The sequence below is a fragment of the Cyprinus carpio genome, chromosome B8, assembly GCF_018340385.1.
Source record: "Cyprinus carpio isolate SPL01 chromosome B8, ASM1834038v1, whole genome shotgun sequence".
Taxonomy (NCBI): Eukaryota; Metazoa; Chordata; class Actinopteri; order Cypriniformes; family Cyprinidae; genus Cyprinus; species Cyprinus carpio.
Window position 1 is genome coordinate 9,181,321 of NC_056604.1, and position 15,068 is coordinate 9,196,388.

General features: G+C 35.3%; 3 protein-coding genes across 5 annotated transcripts; 1 reads left to right on the forward strand and 2 right to left on the reverse strand.

The window, feature by feature from the left end:
- Window positions 1–9: 9 nt before the first annotated feature.
- LOC109058080 (retinal Mueller cells isomerohydrolase) lies at window positions 10–4,184 on the reverse strand. 2 transcript variants are annotated; one of them, XM_042729583.1, is made up of 14 exons: window positions 4,064–4,184; window positions 3,690–3,772; window positions 3,314–3,464; window positions 3,011–3,118; window positions 2,753–2,894; window positions 2,124–2,271; window positions 1,952–2,033; window positions 1,740–1,872; window positions 1,469–1,608; window positions 1,164–1,293; window positions 926–1,031; window positions 628–722; window positions 433–544; window positions 10–344 (listed from the first exon to the last, which is right to left on the reverse strand). In XM_042729583.1, exons 1-14 carry the CDS (start codon window positions 4,072–4,074, stop codon window positions 196–198), a joined length of 1,590 nt encoding a protein of 529 aa, XP_042585517.1. In that variant the 5' UTR covers window positions 4,075–4,184; the 3' UTR covers window positions 10–195. The 2 variants fall into 2 exon arrangements, with proteins under 2 accessions (XP_042585517.1, XP_042585516.1); XM_042729582.1 differs by having other exon boundaries at window positions 12–344; window positions 926–1,040.
- Window positions 4,185–5,099: 915 nt separating this feature from the next.
- Window positions 5,100–12,510, reverse strand: depdc1a (DEP domain containing 1a). 2 transcript variants are annotated; one of them, XM_042729584.1, is made up of 12 exons: window positions 12,251–12,510; window positions 11,584–11,849; window positions 11,369–11,501; window positions 11,162–11,283; window positions 10,742–10,872; window positions 10,606–10,653; window positions 10,326–10,463; window positions 8,783–9,655; window positions 7,801–7,973; window positions 7,475–7,648; window positions 6,389–6,568; window positions 5,100–6,136 (listed from the first exon to the last, which is right to left on the reverse strand). In XM_042729584.1, the coding sequence occupies exons 1-12, from the start codon at window positions 12,296–12,298 to the stop codon at window positions 5,993–5,995; spliced, it is 2,430 nt and encodes an 809-aa protein (XP_042585518.1). In that variant the 5' UTR covers window positions 12,299–12,510; the 3' UTR covers window positions 5,100–5,992. The 2 variants fall into 2 exon arrangements, with proteins under 2 accessions (XP_042585518.1, XP_042585519.1); XM_042729585.1 differs by lacking the exon at window positions 8,783–9,655 and having other exon boundaries at window positions 12,251–12,509.
- A 1,094-nt stretch (window positions 12,511–13,604) lies between these two features.
- smim15 (small integral membrane protein 15) lies at window positions 13,605–14,814 on the forward strand. Its single transcript, XM_019075300.2, has 2 exons — window positions 13,605–13,756; window positions 14,204–14,814. Exon 2 carries the CDS (start codon window positions 14,239–14,241, stop codon window positions 14,461–14,463), a length of 225 nt encoding a protein of 74 aa, XP_018930845.1. The 5' UTR covers window positions 13,605–13,756; window positions 14,204–14,238; the 3' UTR covers window positions 14,464–14,814.
- The last annotated feature ends 254 nt before the right edge of the window (window positions 14,815–15,068 follow it).

Here is a 15,068-nt window from a genome sequence, read left to right on the forward strand (position 1 = left end):
GCTGAAGTAGAAATTTTATTTTTCTTGCTGTACAAGTTTATCATAAAGCTGTTGCATTACAAGCATATTAGGTCATATAACTGGCCCATTTAAAATAGCAACAATCACACTGTTTACATTAAAAATGTACATGTACACTAAACAGTTACCAATTTTAAAGTATAGTCTGAAATGCAGAGTCGTGGGTCTGATCCTTTAAGGTTTGTACATGCCATGGAGAGTGACAGGAATCATGACATCAACCTCTGCACGTGCTATTTCTGTCAGGTCAGTGGCACTGAGTATGAGGAGGAATGCTGGCCTCTGGGTGACTCCTGGTTTCACTACAATACTCATAAGAACGCCTGAGAAAACCAGAATTAAAACCTCATTATTTTGGGATAATAAAAAGATCCAAAATATATTTTCTGTTTAGTAACAGATGTGGAATACCTTCATCTTCATCTTTAGCATCAGGGCTTTGCACAAACAGTGGTTCGGATGGATAGGCATCTGGCTCCTGCCATATCCATGTTTCTTTGCTTTTCACATTCAACTTGCAAATCTAAAACCCCACACAAAAGACACAAATCACACATGGAGCAAATGCTGAACATTAAATTTTTTTCAGTATCACGTCACACCCACCCGGTCTGGAACGAAGTGGTTTAGCCCAAGTCCATAAGCGAAGGTGTAATTTTTCCCACAGTATTTTTTGTAGTTGATCTGAGGAAACTCAAAAGCTGAAACACAAACAAAACCCAAAGAGGAAATATTTTCAATCTTTTTTTTGAAATCTGACTTTTATTCATATTAGTTTTTAATAAGTTCATTACATTTTAAGTACTGGATATAAATTCAATAGTAAGTCAAAATAAAACAATAAAATAACTCTGCTGTATTTATGACCGTTTCCAAATAAGGAAGGTGCTGACTGAGTATTTACCTTGACGCGGTCCAGAGAAAAGAACCTCAGGTTCAAGCCAAACGGTTCCATCACTGCACATGACAGCAGTGGCTGTGGTGTATGGAAGCGAAACCAAATTCTTCCCCTGCTCTTCCTGCAAAAACAACAAAGGAATGACTGCTGTACAAAGGAATGAACTTTTGCATTGGAAAGACAGAAACTAACTGAATTCAATCTAATAGTTCCTGAGGTGAAGTAGGATCATGATATCTCTTACCCTGTGAATGTCCAGTGGAAGCACGTATCGCCGCACCTCGGGCTGTGGAGCTCTCATGGCTGCTTTTTTAACTTCCTCCCAGTTTTGCCTCATGTTTGCCAAATATAGATAATTATACACAAAATCATGCCTGTCATTCAAAGAAAGGAGACCACAGATGATCACCATAGTCTGGGCTCTCCTCTGGCCATGTTTACTGCCATTATCAAATGCATGTGTTTTTTGTTAGTTGATGCATTTGATTATTTGGCAATTTTGAGATGTTAGCTAATGCTTCAATAAATATAAAAAACAAGCAGTCTTACCCCTTCCAAGTGCAAAGGTCAACAACAATAAAGCCTTGGTCCTCATAACAGTTAATGTGATGGAAAAGATTAAAGGCAGATGTTCTGAATTTGTGGTCAATGTATTCTGCAGGATTCTTGGTTGCCAGATGAAACCATGTCTGGGAATGCAACCAAATGACGAGGATGAGTTACTGAACAAAATACCCAGAGCATTTTTTTGTTGTTTTCGTTTTCCAAACATATAATTAACATTTCCAACATGATATAATGCCAGTAAGTTCTGACTTACTCCCATTTTGTCATTTGACTCAAAGCAGTCCATGTAATTTGTCCCTCTGATACTCCAGGAAGTCAGAAATTTCAGCAGATTGATCTTCACTGGAGTCTCAACAAACACAAAGTAGTTCTCCGTCATGCCAAAGCTAAAAAATATGTATAATTTATTAATATTTATTTTAATTATGAAGAATTTATTATTATATCATATTATATTATATCAACCTATGGACGTAGGATGGTTTGAATCGCTCACTGCTTGGAAACTGCACCAAAACCTTTGACTTCTCAATTGGATCGGATTTATCTGATTAAATAAATGATTAAAGCAAAGTTAAACACCTCCACAGAATGCATTAAGAAGATCCTTTTAGGCCAACAAAGCAATATAACCAACCATCTTGTGGTGGAGGGATCTTGACAATGTTGTAGGCCAGTGACATGTTCTTCCCAAAGCAGTTTCCAATGTTATATACAGTACCGTCTGGTTCAGTATGTGGATGTGCTGTCACACCATTGACTGAGAGATAATTGCAAAGGTCCACCTATGGGAAGTAGAGATGTTAAAGGAACAGTTGAAAAATGAGAATTTGCTGAAAATGTACTTAACCTCAGGCCTTCCAAAATGTAGATGAGTTTGTTTCTTTATAGGAACAAATTTGAAGAAATTTAGCATGGGATCCTCTGCAGTGAATGGGTGCCGTCAGAATGTCCAAACGGCTGATAAAAACAGAACGATAATCTATTATGTTTATTGATGGACTGGAGTCATGTGGATTACTTGTGGATTGTTGTGATGTTTTTGTCAGCTGCTTGAACTCTCATTCTGAAGGCACCCATTCACTGCAGAGGATCCATTAGTGAGCAAGTGATGTAATGCAAATCTGTTCTGATGAAGAAACAAACTCGGATGGCCTGAGGGTGAGTAAATTTTCAGAAAATATTTATTTTTGGGTGAACTATTCCTTTAAAAGATGTATGTTTTTGTTAATGTCCTCAAAATTGGGCAACAGTGCAAAAGCCTACCTTTTTTATCGTTTCTAAGGTATCAGGATCAACTTTGGTTATGTAGTTGGTTTCTGTGCAGGCATAGAAGTCCTCACCAATGGGGTAGATGTTGACAAGGCAGTTGTCTGTCACCTCAATGCCTTGAAAGTAAGTAAAAAATCTGATGTACAAAAAAAAGGAAGTACCAAAAGTAAATCCACCATTAGGAGTAAATTTATTTTTATGGCATTATTATTATACTCCCAAATGAAATTGAATAGAAAATGCTCTCTATACCTGGAAAATATGTTTTTGCATGGATCTGGATATGCAGTGGTGCCAAACTCTGTGATCACAATCCTTTTCTCTGCCATGGCTCTCACATAAGCATCAGTTCTGATAAACCTGAAGTTAAAGGTACCAGTAAATATGCATTTGATTAAGCAAAATCTAATTTCTGTATTAAACCACTTTTTACAAAAATTATCCAGCATATGAGTCATTTCAATTATAGTAACTTATTGCAAGACTTTTAGGTAATGAACTCAATTTGGATTTTACTGCATGATAAACACACAAACGTGTAACACAGGGTCTTACCTGCGGTAATAAGTGACATGTCCATCCTTCAGGTCAAACTTGTGCATGAGAGCCTGGCCATCAAAAAGGTGGTAAAAAGGTTCATCTCCAATCTCAAAGAGCCCAGGGCCCACACGAAGCAGACTGCCAGTGAGCCAGGCAGGGATTTTGCCTGCAGAGAAAGAGAGAAGGTTCACTTTAACAAAATTAATTCTTCAGCCCCCGAATGTCTATAAACCAGCTCCCATATCAAAAGCTTCATGGTTTTTACATCAGCCACAGCAGAAGCTGCATAGACTTTTCCCTTCAATGAAAGCATGAAAAGCATTTAGAAAGTAAAATGTGGAAAGTTATCAAATTGAAAATTCTTGATTTATAAGATTATAGGCGTAGAAACCTGAGACATGAGCAGGAATGGGCTCAGCTAACTCTTCACATGACTCAAAGATTTTTTTATAGCCACCGGCTGGGTGTTCAATACTGTAAATGAAAACAGATGTCCACATTTTTAATGTAATGACGTGACATGAAATAGAAAAACAAATCAACTAAACTTATACTAATATACTCATTCTTGAGGCATTTCACACATTCTTCTAAATTATACATTGCCAAGGGGATACAAACTTAAGCTTAAAGGATACAAATGATTAAGGAAACATCCGTTTTAAAAATAAATACTTTTACAGTTTGCCACTTTCCAAAAATGTACAATAAATACATATGTACAATCTGAGCAGTTTGACTGAGTTAAAAAGTTCCATTACTCACCAGCTGACCATGTTGAACTGAGTTTGAGTTGAGATGCTGTCTGTGTGTAAACCAGAACTGCTCTGTTCCCAGGAACAGCCACAAAGTCTTAGAACTCCTCCTCCTCCTTCGACCGATTGGAAGGCTCTGAAACAAAAATCCCTTTGTGTTCAGACCAAGTGTATTTCCACTAATGTTTACCTTCCTAAAAGACACTACAGCTCAAATGAAAAGCACCAGTGTTAGAGAAAGTTACTATTAAAAGTAATGCATTACAATATTGAGTTACTCCCTAAAAAAGTAACTAATATGTTACTTAAAGTAGTTACTTCTAATGGAAAGTGATGCATTACGTTACTTTTGCATTACTTTTTTAATATGAACAGGGCTTGATTGTTTTTAATATAAGTAGTTCTATTTATAGCAAATGTAAAAGCCCTGTCACACCAAAAAGTGTAATGAATAAACCTCAGGCTGAAGGAAAAGTAAATTCACATCTGTACATTTTCTTGTAAATTGAAAAGTAATGCGTTACTTTACTAGTTACTTGAAAAAAGTAATCTGATTACGTAATTGGTAATGTGTTATCCCAAACACTGAAGAAAACATTCAAACTGGTGGTGAGCTGGCTCAATTTGCAGAGAGCTTTATGAATATTTATTTTTTAATAATGAAAAAGATATGATAGGAAAGTAATGAAGTATATTGTTTTAGTATTTAAAACAACAACAAGAGTCCACATGACCACAATACAAAAATTTGCCAATTGTCCATAGTCATGGGAACGGAACATGGCATGTGAAAAGGCATTTCATTAATCACATTTCTTTGTTTACGTCCCTGGATGAGAAATGATTTGTTTTCCAGGGCCAGAGCACCATATCATTCATAACTGGAGACTGGATGTGAATATTGATGTGGTTCAAGGTAGAAGCAGTTGTAATTCTGTCAGGTAATAGAATGACATGCACACGTTCATACCTTTCAAATACTGGCAATTATAAACAAATAATAATAATAATTAAAAATGTAATTTCACACAAATAAAAAAAAAATGCATATTTAAAATGTTTATTGCATAGATCAGGAACAATACAAGTATTTAGGGTGATACAACAAAGTAATAAACAACATAAAACGTAATGGATTTGGCTCACTTATGCTCATTAACTCGATACAGTAAAACCATAAATCAATCACTGTCCAAGTTTAGTCTTTCATTCTTAATTTGTAAGCCACTGAATCAGTACAATGAGTGCAAGATGATAAAACACTGATAAAAGAGGAACATCAATCAGTAGATAGTACTGACTAGAAAGAAAATATGTACATAAATGACTACACGTTAGCGCATTTGAGATGGCAAAAAAACAGTGCAAATTACACCCTACTAGCTTAGTAGCCAGGAAACTCCCACATCACACAGAAAATCGATATATTTGTCTTTAGAAGTCTGAGTGAACATTTTCTATGCACCTGAATAGTGAAGACACGCAAAAAAAGAGATAACAGAACAACAAGGGACTAAAAGTGAGACATAAACAATGTTACAAGACTAAAAATTAAATCTTCATTTCGTTTCAAGAAGTCTCCATGTAAACAGCTTGTCAAACCTGTCTGCATAATATTTGCTGTGGGTCCTTTGAGCTTTTTTTAGATATGACACTATGAATGTCTGAAAGCTCCCAATAACTTACAACAAATCACACACCTTAAATAAATAACATTAAAACTAACAGACATCTGTACTTAAACTGAAAAAAAAAAAAAAAAAAAGGTCACTTCACTAGAGAGAAATCCCATAAGAAACTTAAAAAAAAAAATAAAAAAACACTTCAACCAAAGTTACTGTTCAGATTATACTATGCAATCCAATGCAACAGATCAACTAGAGGTATTTAAACTCAACCAGTCTCCCAAAATATCATTCATACTTAATTTAAGAGGTATTCAGTTTCGAATACTGAAGGTTTTGGCTTTCTTGATGCTTAACAGCATTGGCGGTTTTATCTTTGGTTTATCTGCAAAAAGCTGAGCTTCACTCTCTGTTGTGGGGAAACGTCTCGAGTAGATGTCTGGATATTCCTTCTGAAACTGAGAGAAGAACAACAACAAAAAAAGTATTTGCTTTTGTATGCGGTCATAAAATAAACTGGAACAAACTATGAATCAACACTTTGGTGATAAGAATTTATTCCAGTGATTAAATAAAATTTCATTTTGTGTTTAATATTTACCGCTACAAAATAATATAAAGTAATAAAAATGTTTTAGGTCTTATTTTGTATCCCTTTCGTGGAAACAGCAGGATGTTTATTGGATATCAGAAGTTCAGTAAATAAATACCAGTTTTAGCTTCTTTTTCTTCTCTTTCACAGACATGGTCTTGTCCTTTATGAGACTCTCCAGTAAGTCAGCGAGAGCAGTCTGGGACACAGAGAGTTTCTGCTCTTCAAACTCCTGAGTGCTGATCAGCCTGCAGAATGAGTAGGTCGGCATGGCAACACCAGAACCTGGGTATGTGGTCTGAGATCCAGAACACATGCAAATGAATGTTGGATAAACAAAATATAATGCACGGATGAATAAATAAACAGAGGCATCTCTTCTCATGAATAATTTGGTTAAAATACAATTTAACATGTTCTGTGTTTAATTCCTCCAATACAATGTCCATTACAATCCAAACAAAAAATCTTTGATTTTACAAACTGAGGGAAGAGTCAGAATTATTTTCTGTGGTAAGTGACAACAGATGCTTTTGTTTTAACTCAGGTTCTGTTTAACCCTCACTATTCCTTCATCCTCAGGTTCCAAGTTGCTTTAAAAAAAATTTTTTTTTTTAATATAAAATACCGTTCAAAAGTTTGGGGTCTGAATTTTTTTGTGTGTTAATAAATTAACACTTTTATTCACCAAGGATGCATTTGATTAAACATAATAAAAAGTTTATAATGTTATAAAAGTTTTTTTATTTCTAATTGTTCAAAAAGAACAGCATTTTCTATTCATCAGAGGTTTTCATAAAGATTAAGTAGCACAACTGTTTTTAACATTGATAATAAGTAATATTTCTTGAACAAATCAGCATATTAGAATGATTTCTGAAGGATCATTTGACACTGAAGACTGGAGTAATGGCTGCTGAAAATTCAGTTTTGTCATCACAGGAATTAATTAAAATATATTAATTATTTTAAACCGTAATCATATTTTACAATATTACCCTTTTAACTGTATTTTTGATTAAACAAATGCAGCACTGGTGATCGTAAGAGCCTCATCAAGATGTAGTTAATTATAGTCCTATATATTTAAAATTTTTAAACAAAACTGCTATATTACAATAAATATAAATTTAAATAAACATTATTTCTAAGAAATATATATCTTAATATATGAGTCATTTCCATGTGGTTTGTCAGCACTCACCAGTGATTTGAGGTAACTGATGTGATCTTCAACAGCATTGCGCAGGTACACAGGCACCTGCAGGACCTCCTGATGGTGATCCATGAGAAATGATAACAGTCTTGTAGCCAAGAGCTCGTCCAGATCACCCACCTCCTCACAACTCAAGACACATCTAGAGAACGTCTGCACCAACTGCACACAAATGTATATGTAACGTATATGAAATATATGAATGTGCACAAAAGGACATAAAAATAAAATATTCACTTTAATGAAAATGAGATGATAAAAAGGTCAAAAATAAATCTATATCTATATATAAGAACTACTGGACTCTTCCTGACCAGAGTCCGTGTTCCAATGATGTCATGCAGCCGTGGCATGTCGACGTTCTGGCTCATACGCGAGATCATTCGCAGAAGCAGCTGTAGTTTGCGGCGACTGGCGGGCGGCAGGAGTAATGTGCAGAGCTGAAGGCCCTCGATGGCCACCCGCTCCAATGAAGGCTGCAATAAACCTGGAACGTCATGTGACTCACATGTAACCGAAATAAACCACAGGACTGTAACTTAAATACAACCAAAATGAACACATAAAGCTAAAACATCACGTAATCAGTGCCAATGACCAAATCACACACACAAACTTCTTTAAGCAACACAACTGCACCTACAAAAATGTATATATTATACATTTTTAATAAGTAAATAAAATGTTGTTTCGAATATATATAAAAAAGTAAATAAATTATATATATAATTATTATATTACTGCTAATTACAAGAAAACAAAGAAAATATGCAGACACACATACACACCACTCTGGCCTAACCTGTTTTTTTTTTTTTTTTTTAAGCAAATTAAAAAAAAAATTCCCAAATAAATAAATGTACATGTAAAAAAATTAAATAAATTTAAATTAATAATAATAAATATAATATAATAATAAATAATTAAAAAAAAGAAATTAACAAAAAAATAAAATAATTAGTAGCCAAAGTGTGCCATAGAATTAGTTAGCATTAAAGTGATAGTTCACTCCAAAATCAAAATTCCATTATACCGTTAAAAACCTCTAGGAGATATTTAACAAGAAAATAAGAGTAGCTTTTTTCCTCCCAAGTATCTCTTTTGTGTTCCATACAAGAAAGTACAGTAAATCATACATAGGTTTGGAACAACATGAGGTTGAGCACATTTTTGGGTGAACTATCCCTTTAAGAATTATAATTCACGTTAGTCTGACAGGCACAAACAAACACATGCTCAAGCACAAACAGAGAAGCACATCCTCATGGTTCATGTGTGTTTTTCACATGCTCTTACTTTGCTCGGGGCGGCATGCTAACGGGGGCCAAGTGGGTGCAGGTTTGCTCAGGTCCAGAGAGCTCTGACAGCGTCTGCTAAGGCTCGGACCTGCCCTAATGTCCATGCAACTTCCATGCAAACTGAGCAAACCAGGACCTCTCAGGCCAATGCTGGATGTGGAATCTGGCCTCATGGTAATTTCAGCCACAGGAGCGTGGATGCTAAAGCTGCTAGCACACATTTCTCTATTCTCTTCTATATCAAACAAGTTACCGATGCTTCTGGGCCGGGCCCTGGAGGGTCTCTGGTTGGTTGTGCGAAGATCTGAAGGGAGTTGTGAGCTTGTGTTGCTGCTGGAAGCTTGAACACAAGAGTTTATGGACACTGAGGAACCTTGAAGCTCAAATTTGAGGTTTGGGGCTAGTGGAGAATCTGTTTGAGAGGATGATTTATCACTGCTGCAGGACTGTAGGCTTTCAGATGATCTGAGATGTCTGTTCTTTGAAAGGTTATCAACAATTCCCTCCAAAGAGCAACTTCTTGACCGAAGCCTGCCAAATGGGACTTCTGTTTTGTGAGCCTGAGGAATTTCTAGATAGCTACCGTCCAGCCGGTCTCCATCGCTGGCCCTTCTACCTCTAAAAACGGGCTCCTGTGCTCTATGGGATTCTAACTTAGTCTCTGCTTTTGAACTGAAAACTTCCCTCATGGGCGAATCGGCTTCATCGAAGGCCTCCCTTCTTATTAAGCTCAGCAGGAGGCACTCGGTCGATTTGAACAGGTTGGCAGCGTTCACATATGGGATTTTGGATGGCTGTGGGCAGTTGGGTTCCTCCTGGCTTTTACGCTTTCCACGTTGAGTTTTAGGAGCCGTGATGTAGCCACACATAACTAGCAAAGGACCAGACAACAGAACATAAACAACAAACAGGCAGGCAAACACATTCAAGAATGAGGTGAGACATTTGAAACGGAGCAGGCAGAGTTAGTTTTGAACATCATCTGACACCACAAAAGCAGTGCAGTCAGTAGAAACAGCGCAGCGTGACTCCACAGTTTATTCCATCAGTATTTTATATAATAATAACCTCAGCCAAATGATTTAGGTAGTTCTTAAGGAGGCATTTCCCAGACAGGATGAAGTGTATGAGTTTTCAAACAATCCAGGCCTGAATCTCAAATGACATATTAACCCATTTATCCTGCTTATGTAAAAAAAAAAAATTAAAATAAATAATCATTCATGTAACAAACCATACTTACATAAACTGTAAAATGGATACACTACCATTCAAAAGTTTAGATTTAAAAAAAAATACATACTTTTAGAATAAATTTTTTTTGACCAAAAACACAGTAATATTGTGAAATATTATTACTATAAATTACTATTTGAATAGATTTTAAAATAGAATTCCTGAATTCTGTTCAGGAGCCATTACTTCAGTATCACATGATCCTTCAGAAATCCTTTTAATATGCTGATTTGGTGCACAGAAAAACATTACTTATTATTATCAATGCTGAAAACAGTTCAAGCAAGCATGTGCTTCATACATACCCAAGATGTTGACAAAGAGTTCATAGTACTGGTAAGTAAGCAGTGGCTGAGAAAGGCTGTAGAAATAGTCTGAAACCGTTTTAAACACATCCCGCTCAAAGCCTGGGTAAGTTGGCTGGTTGGAGTCATACTTTGGCCCTTGATGGATTGAAAAAAAAAATGACAAAGCATTATTATAAAATCAATTAATCACATATTTATATCATATATACAAAAATACATTTATGAATGTAGAAACATTTTAAATACTTATTTCAACTTCACAAGTAGCACAACTTACAGTTTGCAAGACATTTCATAGCAGACAAAACCCAGTGTGGCAAATCATCTATGGAGGGGGACGAAACAACACAAAATAAACAGAATATAAAAATATGATGTTCGCCACAGTCTGAAGAGACACACATCTGGCCTACCTGTCTTATCTTCCAATGAAACGACTCCGTGTTTATTGACTTTGGTCATATTATAAATAATGAACTGGGGATTGACTTGTGCTGGATCCAAAACATCTTCAAGAGACCCTGATCCCACCAACTTCTGCAAACTAAGCATTCAAAAGATGATATAGAACATCATGTAGAGCATATCTAAAAAAAAATGTTTTTAATTTATTTATGTGATACACCCTCTTAGTAAAACAGTTAGACGTGTAACAGAATTTCCTAGGGGAAAACACTGCAAAAAAGACAACATCAAACCACCATTATAAACTTTAGATGGCAGCAGAAGAGCACTTATTGGCTTATAAGTCATTCATTTATACTTTTTCCCATTATATTTTGAAATGCTAAAATTACAATTATGACAGATGGCGTGGGGGGAGGTGGGCTTACTGTGTAAGTGTGACATTCTTCCAGATGACTTGAATGTCGTCCTCTGTGAGCTCCCTGCAGTGCTCTGTCTCACTTGAGGAAGATCCCACAGGAGATTCTTGTGTTTCTGGATCCACATTTTCCTGTGTGAAATAGCAAGTGGATATTATAGCCTACATCTGCAATGAAATTTCACATTAATAACACATCTGAAACATCAAAAATTACCAATATTTCTTTGTCAAATTTCTTAGAGCCCCTGAATTTGAAGAAACTCTCCCTGTCCATCATAGATATGCTCTTTTTCCTCAAAACAGGGGCACGGTTAGGAATGGGCTTCAGCGGAGATGTTGATGGAAACCTGAAACATATTTTAAACCAGACAACATTACTAGATTATTCACCAAAATTCTTTCAATCTTTTTTAAAACGGTTTCTGATACCTGTACAGGTGGCTGTTGTCCTCCAGGTCTTCCATGCCCCATCTACACTTCACATCCTCAATAACGTGGTTCTTCAAGAACTTTTTTAGCAGCTGGACTGTCTGCTGTCTGGTGACATCAGGTCCAAAATTGCTGTTGCTCTTCAAGAGTTCATGTAACCAGTCCACAGCTGCCGATGCGGTGAAGCAGTTCGTGTAAACTCTGAAGTGCTGCCGGTGCTTCTTCAAAGGCATTCCCGCCCGGAAAAGCTTGGTCACTTCATTCCACTGGAAAATGGAAAGATAACATCACATGAAGAGCTTGTTATCACTTTGTATATTAAAAAAATAAATTCATAATAATAATAATATACGTTTAAAGTTATAATACAAGTTTATAACTGTTACTCTTTTTGTTCAAAATGTTTCTACAATTGACATTAAATATACAAGTAGCAAAAGGCATGGTAAATAGTTTTAATATTAACTATAACAACATATATAGCTAAAGAAACACCTAACAATAAACACAGCACTTCTATAGCTCAAAAAACAACTCAATTTGTTTCACAAAAACTGAACAGCTAAATAAACGTGCATTATAAAACTGAGATGCAGGTAATTGACTTTGTAAACAAATGCGATGCATCACCAGACCAAATTTGATCAAAAAGGCAGGAGAGACTTACCAGTTTAGTGGCCCTGTATGGGCCTGGAGTCACGATGTGTGAACTCATTGAAGATCGCGATGTATTAAACACCTATACAGCCGTTTTCATTTTTTCCTACATATACGGGAGAGTTTATTTTTCATCTACTGAACACGTTAGGCTATATTTAATAGTATTACTGAATATATCGGTGGCTAAACCCGCTGATAGATATGTCGCTGGCTGTGTAACCAGATAATCTGTTTCAAGCCTCACACCCGTTTGAAATTACAACGCTAACGTCTCGGAGGATTGTGATTGGATGGTTTGTTTGGTCACATGATCTGTATGGCAACAGCCATTGGTTGTTCATCGGTGCCAGTTTTGGCTGTCAAAATATTGGTCTGATTAATAATAACTCTCAAAGATGTTTTTTTTTTTTTATTATGAAAATCCAAAGCTATTATCTGCAAAATATGTTGTTAATTTCCTTGCAAAATTCTTCATTCATAAACAAAAATGGCTTAAATCTCCTTGGTCTTTTCCCCCTTTTCTTGCTTTAATTTGACTCTCATTTCAACTCCCCTTCATTTTAGACTTACAAAAAGTTAAAACAATTTAATGTATTTTTTTTTTCTCTGTGTGGATAATATCAAAACTTGATGTATGCAAATCCATATTATTGTTTTCTGTCCTTGTTTTAGGATTGTTCTTTGTAAGAATACATCCGTCTCATCAAAGTCCCTTTAAGGTAAGTCTTTGGTCTCATTTCCCTGTTCTTGTATGATTTACAAGTTCTGCAATGAATAATAAAAAAAGTAAAGTAAAATAAAATTATATATTAAAATTATAATATTAAAAATAAACGTAATAATAAACTCTTTACTTAATTCAAAACACATTATAAACAACATTTTACAAAGTATTTACATCTGGAACCGGTCAAATAAAAAAAGTAATAGTATATATACATCTGGAATATATATCTAAATATATATATATATATATATATATATATATATATATATATATATATATATATATATATATATATATATATATATATATATATATATATATATATATATATATATATATATATAACACCAAATAAAGAAAATTAAAAAATGAAATTACAACATAAAAACCAGAAAAAGGTCCTGCTTCATTTATTTATCATTACCATAGTTATAATTACATATAATTCAAATTATATAGTTATATATAATTTACATTACATGCTCTACAATATATTTGCAAGACAACATGAAAACAGAGGTTAACAACGATAAAAAAAAAATCAATGGTAAAATAAAAAGGCTAATTTACATACATTTGAAGACAGATTTGAAAGTTTTACAATTAATAGTTACTACTTTTCACTGTTTCCTTTTAAGCCATATGTAGTTTCCGTTCTGAGAGGACGTGATGCTGCAACGCACACACGTTAAGAGTTTCACTTCCGTTTTTATTACCGTTGGGTGTTTCTGGCGACAGTCAGTTACCGACTCATAACTGCTCGGCAAATATTGAACGGTTTTTCTGGTAGGTGCTCGTCTTTGTATAAACAGATCCCATTGAACAACATGCTCTCTATAAAGATGTGCACACAGAGTTACTACAGTGTCATTTTCATTCATATTGATGCTGTAGAGCAGTCGCTAGAAAGCTGTGTTGCTAGCTTTTAGCTGTCAGTGATACCTAACGTTACCGAACTGTAACTGGTTTAACAGTTTTATCAAAACTTTTTTAAATATAAACATGAATAGGTATAGATTTATTTCACAAAAGAAAAATCATCTTTACTCGGTAAAACAAAACTCCTATATCTGCATGCTAAACTAGCTAGCTGACAATATAAGTCAATAAAGGCAATTACAGCGAGCAATAATGACTCTAAACTACAATGTAAGCTTGTGAATATGACTTTTTACACATTGCATGAGATCCTGCATCTAGTGATGTGATTTTACAATTTTTCTGTCTTCTCAGGATTTGCTGCTGAAGACAGAGTCAGTGCAGGGACGATGATTGATATCAAAGCATGGGCAGAATATGTGGTGGAGTGGGCAGCCAAAGACCCCTATGGCTTTCTCACCACGGTTATCCTGGCTTTGACCCCTCTGTTTATCGCCAGCGCCCTGTTGTCATGGAAACTTGCCAAGATGATCGAGGCCAAGGACCGTGAGCAGAAGAAGAAACAAAAACGTCAAGAGAACATCGCCAAAGCCAAGAGGGCCAAGAAGGATTGAGCTTGGCGTGGAGAGGGGTCAGTGTAACAGTCCGGTCCCCGATATATGGCTCTTCTCTTAACCCGGGACAGTTCTTATGGGACTTGGAGCAAGACTGGGCTTGAAAAAAGAGGCCTTAGTAAACCCTTAGAGGGAACATATAATGGGGAGCTGATTGATCTCAGTGGCAGAACTGCAGTACTTGACCAGGATATTATCAATACAGTGGAAAATGCACTGCGTTGTTGTGCTATACACCATTGTGCAGTACTCTGCATTCCATTTTTTTACTGGGTTGATTGCTTTTTCCAAGCTGAATCCACAAAACACTTAAAATATCCTTTTTTTATTAATAAAAAATCTCAACATGAATTTTGGCTCAAATCTGTCTAATGTCTATGTGATTACTATAGTATTCTTGAATCTTAACCACATTATTTTTCCATGCACAATTTCCTGTGAATATGAGCCTTTTGATTCATTAGCTTTTAAATGTAAATAACTAGAAGAATAACAAAGTGCAGTAAATACAAAATGCCTGTGTTTATGATTATGATAATAAATGATGTCATCATATAAATAATAAATACCAGTTTGCAACATAAGCTGTTTTTGTTTAAGTAAAT

Bases quoted from the DNA above. Each gene is read 5' to 3' on its own strand.
- LOC109058080 (XM_042729582.1), bottom strand. The intron at 1,294-1,468 runs GTAAGACTGCTT...TTTGAATGACAG, and splicing joins GACCTTTGCACTTGGAAGGG to GCATGATTTTGTGTATAATT. The intron at 545-627 runs GTGGGTGTGACG...GTGGGGTTTTAG, and splicing joins ACCACTTCGTTCCAGACCGG to ATTTGCAAGTTGAATGTGAA.
- depdc1a (XM_042729584.1), bottom strand. From the start codon at position 12,298: ATGAGTTCACACATCGTGACTCCAGGCCCATACAGGGCCACTAAACTG. The intron at 7,649-7,800 runs GTCAGGAAGAGT...ATTTGTGTGCAG, and splicing joins TCATTGGAACACGGACTCTG to TTGGTGCAGACGTTCTCTAG. The intron at 6,569-7,474 runs GTGAGTGCTGAC...TCTGGATCTCAG, and splicing joins TCAGTTACCTCAAATCACTG to ACCACATACCCAGGTTCTGG.
- smim15 (XM_019075300.2), top strand. From the start codon at position 14,239: ATGATTGATATCAAAGCATGGGCAGAATATGTGGTGGAGTGGGCAGCC.